This window comes from Heterodontus francisci, chromosome 15, assembly GCF_036365525.1.
Source record: "Heterodontus francisci isolate sHetFra1 chromosome 15, sHetFra1.hap1, whole genome shotgun sequence".
NCBI lineage: Eukaryota > Metazoa > Chordata > Chondrichthyes > Heterodontiformes > Heterodontidae > Heterodontus > Heterodontus francisci.
In genome coordinates, this window is record NC_090385.1 from 239274 (window position 1) to 253081 (window position 13808).

Here is a 13808-nt window from a genome sequence, read left to right on the forward strand (position 1 = left end):
TGCTGGGACCACTGTTGTTTGTGATATACATAAATGATTTGGAGGAAAGTATAGGTGGTCTGATTAGCAAGTTTGCAGACGACACTAAGATTGGTGGAGTAGCAGATAGTGAAGGGGACTGTCAGAGAATACAGCAGAATATAGATAGATTGGAGAGTTGGGCAGAGAGAGTTCAATCAGGGCAAATGCGAGGTGATGCATTTTGGAAGATCCAATTCAAGAGTGAACTATACAGTAAATGGAAAAGTCCTGGGGAAAATTGATGTACAGAGAGATTTGGGTGTTCAGGTCCATTGTTCCCTGAAGGTGGCAACGCAGGTCAATAGAGTGGTCAAGAAGGCATACGGCATGCTTTCCTTCATCGGATGGGGTATTGAGTACAAGAGTTGGCAGGTCATGTTACAGTTGTATAGGACTTTGGTTTAGCCACATTTGGAATACTGCGTGCAGTTCTGGTCGCCACATTACCAAAAGGATGTGGATGCTTTGGAGAGGGTGCAGAGGAGGTTCACCAGAATGTTGCCTGGTATGGAGGGCGCTAGCTTATGAAGAGAGGTTGAGTAGATTAGGATTATTTTCATTAGAAAGACGGAGGTTGAGGGAGGACCTGATTGAGGTGTACAAAATCATGAGAGGTATAGACAGGGTGGATAGCAAGAAGCTTTTTCCCCAGAGTGGGGGATTCAATTACAAGGGGACACGAGTTCAAAGTGAAAGGGGAAAAGTTTAGGGGGGATATGCGTGGAAAGTTCTTTACGCAAAGGGTGGTGGGTGCCTGGAACGCATTGCCAGCGGAGGCGGTAGACGCGGGCATGATAGCGTCTTTTAAGATGTATCTAGACAGATACATGAATGGGCAGGAAGTAAAGAGATACAGACCCTTAGAAAATAGGTGACAGGTTTAGATAGAGGATTTGGATCGGCGTAGGCTTGGAGGGCCGAAGGGCCTGTTCCTGTGCTGTAATTTTCTTTGTTCTTTGCTTTTGAATTTACCCTTACTCTTTCATGAATCATCCCACCCTCAAGGACTTTATACAGATTCTCACTGCCAGCAATAGGGACTGATGAGCTCCCATATATGAGGGTTTTGCTGGTTGGAGCGTGGGGAGAAGGAGGAGAACCCAGATATTAAAAACAAACAATCCCAGAAGCTTCAATGAGGGAGAACAATCTGCATTGTGTAAAAGGTTGGCACAAGTCCCAGGGTTAACCTGGCTTGACAGTAGCCTTCTCCTGCTGCTATGACTGACAGCAATAAGCAAGAGGAATGTTCCAATGCATATGAGTATTTATTGTGGTTTCACAGCTGCCCTCAGCATACAACTGGTGCTCCAGATCAGAGGGTCACACACTCTCACCCACTTCCCTCGCTCCCCCCAATCCCCCACAGTATGATTCTTGGTTGACCGTGATACTTTATAAAAAAACTCACCAATGAAATTGTTCCACTCTGTGTCCAGATCTGCCTGATTTGCCAAGCAACCCTTCATGACATTGAGGCAGTAGTTTTTACACGGTTTAAGAGCAAGTAATCCGTGACATTGTGGACAATACGTCATCTTCAGCAACGCGTTGGCACATTCTGCTGTTGGATTGACCTAATTTAAAAAAAAAAATTTTAGACATTATAACATGCAATGAAAGACCGACTTGTCATTCTATCACTAGCTACCTGCTCGTCACTTTGTCAATGCCAGTTTACAGCTTTGATGCTCAGCTTCGCTCTGAACACTTCAGAACACATGACTGAGAATTACATACAACTACCTATGATTGGTATATTGTGACAGCTTGAAGTTGCTATCTCCCTTGCAATATAAAGACTGATGCTTGATAAATACAGATGGAAATTGGTGAAAGCAATGAGGAGTCGTAACCGTCAACAACGTAGATGAGAGACCTTACAAAGTACAAACACAACTGCAATTGGGTATCCTTATTGTCCATCAACCTTACAGCCACAGGAAAAGGGCCAGCCACGCTCTAAAAGTTATCCAATCTTGTGTGGCCATTTGCAGTAATTGCTTACATACAGTACTCAAAAACTGAAAATCTAGCAGCATGGATAGCACATTGGTTAACACAAAAGAAACGAATGGGAGGGTAAATGGTTTGGCCTCAACTGAGTATTGTATCCAATTCTGGGCACCGCACTGTCGGAAGGATGTGAATAGAGAGGCTTCAGAAAAGATTTAGGAGAACGGTTCCAGAGATGAGTGACTTCAATTACGTGGATAGGCTGGAGAAGCTATGGTTGTTCTCCTCTGAGAAGAGATGGGCGAGAGGAGATTTGATAGAAGTGCTCAAAATCATGAGGGGTCTGTATGGAAAGAGAGAAACTGTTCCCATTGGCAGAAGGGTCGCGAACCAGAGGACACCAATTTAAGGTGATTGGCAAAAGAAGCAATGGTGACATGAGGAAAAATTTTATTATGCAGCGAGTGATCTGGAATGCACTGCCTGAGAGTGTGGTGGAGGCAGATTCAATTGTAGCCTTCAAAAGGGAACTGGATAACAATCTGAATAGAAAAAAATTGCAGGGCTATGGGGAAAAGGCAGAGGAGTTGGACTAGCTAAGTTGTTCTTGCAGAGGGCCAGCATAGACATGAAGGGCCAAATGGCCTTCTTCTGTGCTGTAACTATTTTATGAAATGGCCACTATATGGATTGGAATCTGTATACCCCAGGCAGCAGTGCTGCAGCCAATTTGGTCCTTGTTACATTTGGATGCTTTGAACTTCAGCACAAGGAACAGGGTATCAAAACTTTCTGGTGTTACGACCAAGGTGGGAGTAATGCACTATTAATTCAGTCCCACTACTCCACAGGTCACAGCATATTAGTAAAGTTTTCCACTTACCGGAAAATAGCCAAATTAAACGCTCTATTTGTCCCCCAAAATAAAGTAGACCAAACCAGGTTTCTTTAGAACAACAAAAGTAACTAATTATTCATAAACTAAATCTTAAACAATGAGATAAATTTATGTATGAAAAGATGTCATAACTCCTTATTCTTCCTAAGCCGCATGCACACACACATACATTCAAAAACCAGTTAACCGGGGAAAAAGACTTTTCTCTTTACAAAATGTTTCTTCGGAATAATAAAATAGTTGGGTTGTAAAGTTCTAGGAGGATATTTCCGGGTCGGTGAAGTGTCCCAGAGTCAAATAGCTGGATGCCACTCGAAATCTTTCCAGGCGAGGTTGTTGAACAGTCTGTGATGGGGAGGCGTTCACAGCACTTCATCTGCAGCAGGCGTCACACAGATCTTTCAGCAAAGAGTATAGCAATAGGTCTACTTGGGTTTTGAAATAGCAGTCCAGAAACAGAAGCTTTCTTGAGCTTTCAGGATCTCCCAAACCATAAGAGGCAACAGGAATCACTCCTGAGGCAGAGATTTTTCAGAGATTGGAGGCAATAGGAATCGGCTACCTTTAAAATGCAGGGCTTCCTCTCTGCAAAGCAGCCAAACTCCACAGAGAGCAGCAACTCTTCTTTTCCTGGGTCTTTTTCTCTTACCAAAGGTCTTTTCCTCTCTCCAGGCAGACCACAGCCACACCTCAAATGTAGGAATTCTTTTTCCAAGAGAGGCAAATCTTTTTAGAGAGTAGGTCTTTTTTTCTCTAGTCTGCACACATAGGTCCCAGCCAGCTCACTACTAGCTGCTTCCAGCTCCCTGGTCTTTTTCACACTGCAGAAGTGAAACCAAAACCCACAATCAAGTCATGTGATAGTCATAAATCTTTTCATCATTACCCTGTTGAATTGCTTGAAAACAAGTGCTTTGCAGTTTGTCCCACTCAGTTCACAATTCAAAGTTTCAGCATTCAATGGTCACAGAGAAAAATCCTTTTTCTCAGTCTTTTAAAAGCACACAGAATTCTTAGCTTTCAATAAAAAAAAAGCTCTTGTGACACAATTGCAAGAGGTGTGTAAAAAATGGATGAAGTTAGTAGAATGGGGAGACAGGAATAGAGGAACAGGAGGAGGCCATTTAGCTCCTCCAGCCTGTTCTGTTATTCAATCAGATCGACCTGACGTCCGGGGTGGCGGTGGACCTGAAAGGAACAGGGCTGAAATGCTATAAATAAAGAGCGGGGCTCAAGGCCCTTCACCTACCTGACGTCCAGGGCAGCGGCGGACTCTCTGACTGTTCCTGCGCAAGCTCTGTTTGGGTTTAGTAAAAAAATAGTGACAATGCTGAAATTCTGGGCGCTGATTGGTCGGTGGGCGGCACCTGTTATTGCCTGGGGATAACTGTGATTGATTGGAGTTTAAAAAAAGGTTCCTTTTAAATTAAAGCCCTAGGATAGATACCTGTAAATTTTGAGTGTTTACTGGCTATTCTAGTGCTGTTTGCATGGAGTGAGGCTGTAAGTTAAATGTGGGTATTTACATTGGCTGGGAGCAGTGGTAGGTGCTCTTTGCTCTTTTTCTTTCTCGGCCTCAAAGGTACAGGGGATAAAAGTTGATTGTAAATAGCTGGTAAGTTATTACACTAGCAAATTCCTTTTTTTCTCATTGTAAAAGTAAGTAATGGCGGGGCAGCTTGGCCAAGCGGAATGTACCTCCTGTGCAATCTGGAAAGTCGTGGAAGTGCCATGGGACCTTGGTGAACATGTCTGTAGGAAGCGTCTCCGGTTGCAGAAGCTTGAGCTTCGGGATTCGGAGCTCGAGCGGCGGCTGGAGTCACTGTGGCGCATCCGCGAGGTGGAGGACTATGTGGATGGCACGTTTTAGGAGGTAGTCAAGCCAGTGCCTAGGCGAGCACAGTCGGGGTGGGGGGGGGGGGGGGGGGGCGGGTGACTTGGTGGATGCCGGACGGACAAAGAAGTCAGGGCAGGTAGTGCAGGAGTCCCCAGAGGACATCCCACTTTCTAACTGGTATTCGGTTCTGAGTACCGATGGGGGAGCGGGTTCCTCTGAAGAATGCACCGAAAGTCATGACCGGAATGTCATGGCTGACTCAGCTGTGCTGGGATGGAGAAAAAGGGACAAGAGGGCAATAGTGGTAGGGGATTCTATGGTCAGAGGAACAGATAGGCGTTTCTGTGGTCGCAGACGTGATTCCAGGATGGTATGTTGCCTCCCTGGTGCAAGGGTCTTGGATATCACTGAGCGGCTACAAAGTATTCTGGACGGTGAGGGTGCACAGCCGGAGGTCGTGGTCCACGTTGGTACCAATGACATAGGTAGAAAAAGAGGGATGAGGTCCTCCAAAAAGAAATTAGGGAGCTAGGCAGTAGATTAAAAAGTAGGACCTCAAAGGTTGTAATCTCTGGGTTTCTTCCAGTGCCACGTGCTAGTGAGTATATGAATAGGAGAATAGAGCATATGAATGCATGGTTGGGGAGATGGTGCAGGAGGGAGGGCTTTAGATTCTTGGATCACTAGGCCTGTTTCTGGCGACGGTGGGATCTATGTAAGATGGACGGGTTGCACCTGAACCAGAACGGGACCAGCATCCTTGCTGGGAGGTTTGCTAGTGCTGTTGGCAGGGGGTTTAAACTAATTTGGCAGGGTGATGGGATACAGAGTGGAAGCACAGTAGGGGGTGATGGACAATCAAATATAAATGTGAAGCTAAGTCAGTCCGTAGGACAGAGTAAATGTAGATCTGTTAAGGCTCAGGCAAATAATGCAAGGCTGGATTGTATCTATTTTAATGCAAGGAGTCTTACTAGTAAGGCAGATGAATTGAGGGCATTGATTAACACACCGGAATATGATATTATTGCTATCACAGAGATATGGTTGAGGGAAGGGCAGGACTGGCAGCTCAATATTCCAGAATATAGAATCTTCAGGCATGATAGAGGAGGGGGTAAAAGAGGAGGTGGCATTGCACTGTTGATTAAAGAGACAATTACTGCAGTAAGGAGGGATGATATCTTAGAAGGTTCCTCAAATGAGGCCAACTGGGTAGAACTTAAAAACAAAAAGGGGGCTATTACTTGGCTGGGAGTGTACAACAGGCCTCCGAACAGTCAGGCAATGGTAGAGGAGCAGATATGTAGGCAAATCTCAGAGAGGTGCAATAATAATAGGGTAATAATAGTAGGGGATTTCAACTTCCCCTATATTAAAGGGGATAGTATTAGTGCAAAAAGCTTAAAGGGGGTCGAATTCTTCAAATGCATTCAGGAGAGCTTTTTGAGCCAGTACGTAGAGTCCTACAAGAGGAGGAGCGATGCTGGACTTAATCCGAGGGAATGAAGCTGAACATGTGGTAGAAGTGGGGTGGGGGAGAATTTCAGGGATAGTGACCATAACTCTAAGATTTAAGATTGTTATGGAAAAGGACTTAGAGGGTCCAGAAATTAGAGTACTGAACTGGGGGAAGACAGATTTCAATATGATAAAACAGGATCTGGTCAAAGTGAACTGGGAGCAGCTTCTTATAGGAAAGTCTACATCAGACCTGTGGGAGTCATTTAGAAGGGAAATTGTGAGGGTTCAGGTGCAGCATGTTCCTGTAAAGGTGAAGGGTCGGACCAACAGGTCAAGGGAATCCTGGATGTCAAGGGATATAGAAGATTGGATAAGGAAAACAAAAGGAGGCGTATGACAGATTCAGAGTGCTGAAAACAGTGGAGGCCCTAGAGGAGTATAGTAAGTCATAGAGTCATAGAGAGATACAGCACCGTAACAGGCCATTCGGCCCCCAAGTCCGCGCCGACCATCAACCACCCATTTATACTAATCCCATTTTCCCTCTCACATCCCCTCTATTCTACCACCAAGGGCAATTTTTTACAATGGTCACTTTTACCTATCAACCCGCAAGTCTTTGGCATGTGGGAGGAAACCGGAGCACCCGGAGGAAACCCAAGCAGTCACAGGCAGTACCCAGAACCGAACCCGGGTCGCTGGAGCTATGAGGCTGCGGTGCTAACCACTGTGCCGTGTAAGAGAGCATATAGCGTTTTATAGCACAGAAACAGGCCCTTTAACCCAACGCGCCTGCACCGATCATCAAGCACCCATCCTAACTAATCCCATTTCCCCGCACTTGGCCCGTAGCCTTGTATGTTATGGCGTTTCAAGTGCTCATCTAAATATTTCTTGAATGTCGTGAGTGTTCTTGCTTCTACCACCCCTTCAGGCAGTGTGTTCCAGATTCCAACCATCCTCTGGGTGAAAAAATTCCTCCTCAACTCCCCTCCAAACCTCCTGCCCCTGACCTTAAATCTATTCCCCCTAGTTATTGACCTCTCCGCTAAGGGAAAAAGTTTCTTCCTATCTATCCGATCAATGCCCCTCATAATTTTGCATACCTCAATCAGGTCCCCGCTCAGCCTTCTCCATTCCAAGGAAAACAACCACAGCCTATCTAGTCTGTCTTCATAACTGAAATGCTCCAGCGCAGGCAACATGTTGGTGAATCTCCTCTGCACCCTCTCCATTGCAATCACATCCTTCCTATAGTGTGGTGCCCAGAACTGTACACAGTACTCCAACTGTGGCCTAACCAAGGTTTTATACAGCTCCATCACAACCTCCCTGCTCTTAAATTCTATGCCTTGGCTAATAAAGGCAAGTATCCCGTATGCCTTCCTAACCTCCTTATCTACCTATGCTGCTGCATTCAGTGATCTATGGACAAGCACCCCAAGGTCCCTCTGATCCTCTGACTTCTCAGTATTAAACTCCACTTCCCACTGCTCCGCCCATCTTACCAGCCCATCTATATTCTCCTGTTAGCTAAGGCTTTCCTCCTCACTATTTACGACACCACCAATTTTCGTGTCGTCTGCGAACTTACTGATCATACCTCCAATATTCACGTCTAAATCATTAATGTGCACGTGAATATTGGATAAACTGCATAAATCATTAATGGGGAGGCGGTGGCCTAGTGGTATTATCACTGGACTAGTAACCCAGAGACCCAGGGTATTTCTCTGGGGACATGGGTTCGAATCCCACCACAGCAGAAGCTGGAATTTGAATTTAATTAATAAATCTGGAATTAAAAGCCAGTCTAATGGTGGCCATGAAACCATTGTCGATTGTAAAAACCCATCTGGTTCACTAATGTCCTTTAGGGAAGGAAATCTGCTGTCCTTACCTGGTCTGGCCTACATGTGACTCCAGACCCACAGCAATGTGGTTAACTCTTACATGCCCTCTGAAATGGCCTAGCAAGCCACTCAGTTGTACCTAACCGCTACGAAGTCAATAAAAAGGAATGAAACCGGACGGACCACCCGGCATCGACCTAGGCACCGGAAACGACAACGGCAAAGCCAGCCTTGTTCACCCGGCAAAGTCCTCCTTACTAACATCTGGGGGCTTGTGCCAAAGTTGGGAGAGCTGTCACACAGACTAGTTAAGCAACAGCCTGACATAGTCATGCTCACGGAATCATACCTTATAATGTCCCAGACACTATCCCTGGCTATGTCCTGTCCCAACGGCAGGACAGACCCAGCAGAGGTGGCGGGACAGTGGTCAACAGTAGGGAGGGAGTTGCCCTGGGAGTCCTCAACATTGACTCCAGACCCCATGAAGTCTCATGGCATCAGGTCAAACATGGGCAAGGTAACCTCCTGCTGATTACCACCTACCGCCCTTCCTCAGCTGAGAGTCAGTACTCCTCCATGTTGATCACCACTTGGAGGAAGCACGGAGGGTGGCAAGGGCACAAAATGTACTCTGGGTGGGGGACTTCAATGTCCATCACCAAGAGTGGCTCGGTAGCACCACGACTGACTGAGCTGGCTGAGTACTAAAAGACATAGTTGCAAGACTCTGTCTGCGGGAGGCGGTGGGGGAACCAACACGAGGGAAAAACATACTTGACCCTGTCCTCACCAATCTGCCTGCTGCAGATGCTTCTGTCCATGACTGTATTGGTAGGAGTGACCACCGCAGTCCTTGTGCAGACGAAGTCCCGCCTTCACATTCAGGATACCGTCCATCGTGTTGTGTGGTACTATCACCGTGCTAAATGGGATAGATTTTGAACAGATCTAACAATGCAAAACTGGGCATCTATGAGTGGCTGTGGGCCATCAGCAGCAGCAGCAGAATTGTACTCAACCACAATCTGTAACCTCATGGCCCGGCATATCCCCACTCTACCATTACCATCAAGCCATGAGATCAACCCTGGTTCAATGAAGAGTGCAGGAGGGCATGCCAGGAGTAGCACCAGGCATATCTCAAAATGAGGGGTCAACCCGGTGAAGCTACAACCCAGGACTAATTACGTGCCAAACTGCATAAGCAGCATGCAATAGACAGAGCTAAGCGATCCCATAACCAACGGTTCAGATCTAAAGTTAACGTTTCGGGTCAGTGACCCTTCTTCGGAACTCTTACAATGTTCAGTCCGGCAGGCTGTAGTGTGCCTAATCGGTAGATGAGATGCTGTTCCTCGAGCTTGCGTTGATGTTCACTGGAACACTGCAGCAATCCCAGGACAGAGATGTGAGCATGAGAGCAGGGGGGAGTGTTGAAATGGCAAGCAACCGGAAGCCGGTGTTCCGAAGAAGGGTCACTGACCCGAAACGTTAACTCTGCTTCTCTTTCCACAGATGCTGCCAGACCTGCTGAGTGAATCCAGCATTTCTTGTTTTTGTTTCAGATTTCCAGCATCCGCAGTATTTTGCTTTTATTTTGGTTCAGATCTAAGCTCTGCAGTCTTGCCACATCCAGCCGTGAATGGTGGTGGACAATTAAACAACTAACTGGAGGAGGTGGCACCACAAATATCACCATTCTCAATGATGGGGGAGCCCAGCACATCAGTGCAAAAGATAAGGCAGAAGCATTTGCAACAACCTTCAGCCAAAAGTGCCGAGTTGATGATCCATCTTGGCCCCCTCCTGAAGTCCCCAGCATTACAGATGCCAGACTTCAGCCAATTCAATTCACGCCGCGTGATATCAACAAACGACTGAAGACACTGGATACTGCAAAGGCTATGGGCTCTGACAATATTCCGGCAATAGTATTGAAGACCTGTGCTCCAGAACTTGCCGCACCCCTAGCCAAGCTGTTCCAATATAGCTACAACACTGGCATCGACCCTGCAATGTCGAAAATTGCCCAGGTACGTCCTGCACACAAAATGCAGGACAAGTCCAACCTGGCCAATTACCGCCCCATCTGTCTACTCTCAATCATCAGCAAAGTGATGGAAGGTGTTATCAACAGTGCCATCAAGCAGCACTTGCTGAGCAATAACCTGCTCAGTGATACCCAGTTTGGGTTATGACAGGGCCACTCAGCACCTGACCTCATTACAGCCTTGGTTCAAACATGGAGAAAAGAGCTGAACTCAAAAGGTGAGGTGAGAGTGACTGCCCTGGACATCAAGGCAGCATTTGACAGAGTATGGCACCAAGGAGCCCTTGCAAAACTGAAGTCAATAGGAATCAGGGGGAAAACTCTCTGCTGGTTGGAGTCATACCTAGCGCAAAGGAAGATGGCTGTGGTTGGAGGTCAATCATCTGAGCTCCAGGACAACACTGCAGGAGTTCCTCAGGGTAGTGTCCCAGGCCCAACCATCTTCAGCTGCTTCATCAATGACCTTCCTTCAATCATAAGGTCAGAAGTGGGGATGTTTGCTGATGATTGTACAATGTTCAGCACCATTCGCGACTCCTCAAATACTGAAGCAGTCCGTGTAGAAATGCAACAAGACCTGGACAATATCCAGGCTTCGGCTGATAAGTGGTAAGTTACATTTGCGCCACACAAGTGCCAGGCAATGACCATATCCAACAAGAGAGAATCTAACCATCTCCCATTGACAATCAATGACATTACAAAGAAGAACAGTACAGCACAGGAACAGGCCATTCGGCCCTCCAAGCCTGCGCCGATCTTGATGCCTGTCTAAACTAAAACCTTCTGCACTTCCTGGGACCATATCCCTCTATTCCCTTCCGATTCATGTATTTGTCAAGATGCCTCTTAAACGTCGCTATCGTACCTGCTTCCACCACCTCCCCCGGCAGCAAGTTCCAGGCACTCACCACCCTCTGTGTAAAGAACTTGCCTCGCACATCCCCTCGAAACTTTGCCCCTCTCACTTTAAACCTATGTCCCCTAGTAACTGACTCTTCCACCCTGGGAAAAAGCTTCTGACTATCCACTCTGTCTATGCCGCTCATAACTTTGTAAACCTCTATCATGTCGCCACTTTCAGTGACCTGTGGACCTGTACACCCAGATCTCTCTGCCTGTCAATACTCCTCAGGGTTCTGCCATTTACTGTATACTTCCCACCTGCAATAGACCTTCCAAAATGCATTACCTCACATTTGTCCGGATTAAACTCCATCTGCCATTTCTCCGCCCAAGTCTCCAACCGATCTATATCCTGCTGTATCCTCTGACAATCCTCATCACTATCCGCAAATCCACCAACCTTTGTCTCGTCCACAAACTTACTACTCAGACCAGCTACATTTTCCTCCAAATCATTTATATATACTACAAACAGCAAAGGTCCCAGCACTGATTCCTGTGGAACACCACTAGTCACAGCCCTCCATTCAGAAAAGCACCCTTCCACTGCTACCCTCTGTTTTCTATGACTAAGCCGGTTCTGTATCCATTGTGCCAGCTCACCTCTGAACCCATGTGACTTTACCTTTTGTACCAGTCTGCCATGAGGGAGCTTGTCAAAGGCTTTACTGAAGTCCATATGGATAATATCCACTGCCCTTCCTACATCAATCATCTTCGTCACTTCCTCAAAAAACTCAAATCAAGTTAGTGAGACACGACCTCCCCTTCACAAAACCATGCTGCCTCTCGCTAATAAGTTTGTTTGTTTCCAAATGGGAGTAAATCCTGTCCCGAAGAATCCTCTCCAATAATTTCCCGACCACTGACCTAAGGCTCACCGGCCTATAATTTCCTGGATTATCCTTGCTACCCTTCTTAAACAAAGGCACAACACTGGCTATTCTCCAGTTCTCTGAGACCTCACCTGTAGCCAATGAGGATGCAAAGATTTCTGTCAAGGCCCCAGCAATTTCTTCCCTTGCCTCCCTCAGTATTCTGGGGTAGATCCCATCAGGCCCTGGGGACATATCTACCTTAATGCTTTGCAAGACACCAACACCACCTCCTTTTTGATAATGAGATGACTGAGACTATCTGCACTCCCTTTCCTCGGCTCATCATCCACCAAGTCCTTCTCTTTAGTGAATACTGATGCAAAGTACTCATTTAGCACCTCGCCCATTTCCTCTGGCTCCACACATAGATTCCCTTCTGTCCTTGAGTGCGCCAAGCCTTTCCCTAGTTACCCTCATGCTCTTTATATACGTATAAAAAACCTTGGGATTTTCCTTAATCCTGTCTGCCAATGACTTTTCATGACCCCTTTTAGCCCTCCTGACTCCTTGCTTAAGTTCCTTCCTACTGTCTTTATATTCCTCAAGGGATTCGTCTGTTCCTAGCCTTCCAGCCCTTACGAATTGCTTCCTTTTTCTTTTTGACTAGGTTCACAATATCCCGCGTTATCCAAGGTTCCCAAAACTTCCAAACTTATCCTCCTTCCTCACAGGAACATGCCGGTCCTGGATTCTAATCAACTGACTTTTGAAAGACTCCCACATGTCAGATGTTGATTTACCCTCAAACAGCCGCCCCCAATCTAAATTCTTCAGTTCCTGCCTGATATTGTTATAATTAGCCTTGCCCCAATTTAGCACCTTCACCCGAGAACTACTCTTATCCTTATCCACAGGTACCTTAAAACTTATGGAATTATGGTCACTGTTCCTGAAATGCTCCCCTACTGAAACGTCGACCACCTGGCCGGGCTCATTCCCCAATACCAGGTCCAGAATGGCCCCATCCCTAGTTGGACTATCTACATATTGTTTCAAGAAGCCCTCCTGGATTGCTCCTTACAAATTCTGCCCCATCCAAGCCCCTAGCACTAAGTGAGTCCCAGTCAATATTGGGGAAGTTAAAATCACCCACCACTACAACCCTGTTAACTTTACATCTTTCCAAAATCTGTCTACATATCTGCTCCTCTACCTCCCGCTGGCTGTTGGGAGGCCTGTAGAAAACCCCAACATCGTGACTGCACCCTATTCCTCAGCCCCACCAATATTGCCTCACTGCACGACCCCTCCGAGGTGTCCTCCTGCAGTACAGCTGTGATATTCTCCTTAACAAGTAATGCAACTCCCCCACCCCTTTTACATCCCCCTCCATCCCGCCTGAAGCTTCTAAATCCTGGAACATTTAGCTGCCAATCTTGTCCTTCCCTCAACCAAGTCTCTGTAATAGCAACAACGTCATAGTTCCAAGTACTAATCCAAGCTCGAAGTTCATCTGCCTTACCTGTTATACTTCTCGCATTGAAAGAAATGCACTTCAGACCACCAATCCCGCTGTGCTCCGCAACATCTCCCTGCCTGCTCTCCCTCTTAGTCCTACTGGCCCTATTTACTAGTTCTCCCTCATTTATTTCACTTGCTGTCCTACTGCTCTGGTTCCCACACCCCTGCCACACTAGTTTAAACCCTCCCGAGTGACACTAGCAAACCTCGCAGCCAGGATATTTGTGCCCCTCCAGTTTAGATGCAACCCGTCCTTCTTGTACAGGTCCCCTCTGTCGCTGAAGAGATCCCAATGGTCCAGATATCAGAAACCCTCCCTTCTACACCAGCTGTTCTGCCACGTGTTCAGCTGCACTATCTTCCTATTTCTAGCCTCACCGGCACGTGGCACAGGGAGTAATCCCGTGATTACAACCCTAGAGGTCCTGTCTTTTAACTTTCTACCTAACTCCCTAAACTCCCCCTGCAGGACCTCGTCACT

The 13808-nt window shown here is 46.7% G+C and overlaps 1 protein-coding gene across 1 annotated transcript in view; it reads right to left on the reverse strand.

Moving 5' to 3' along the window:
* Positions 1 to 13808, reverse strand: part of LOC137377454 (glypican-6-like) — a 351856-nt gene that overhangs the window by 131746 nt on the left and 206302 nt on the right. Inside the window, exon 4 of the mRNA XM_068047033.1 lies at positions 1433 to 1598. Coding sequence (XP_067903134.1) covers positions 1433 to 1598 — 166 coding nt within the window. The remainder of the gene's footprint in view (positions 1 to 1432; positions 1599 to 13808) is intronic.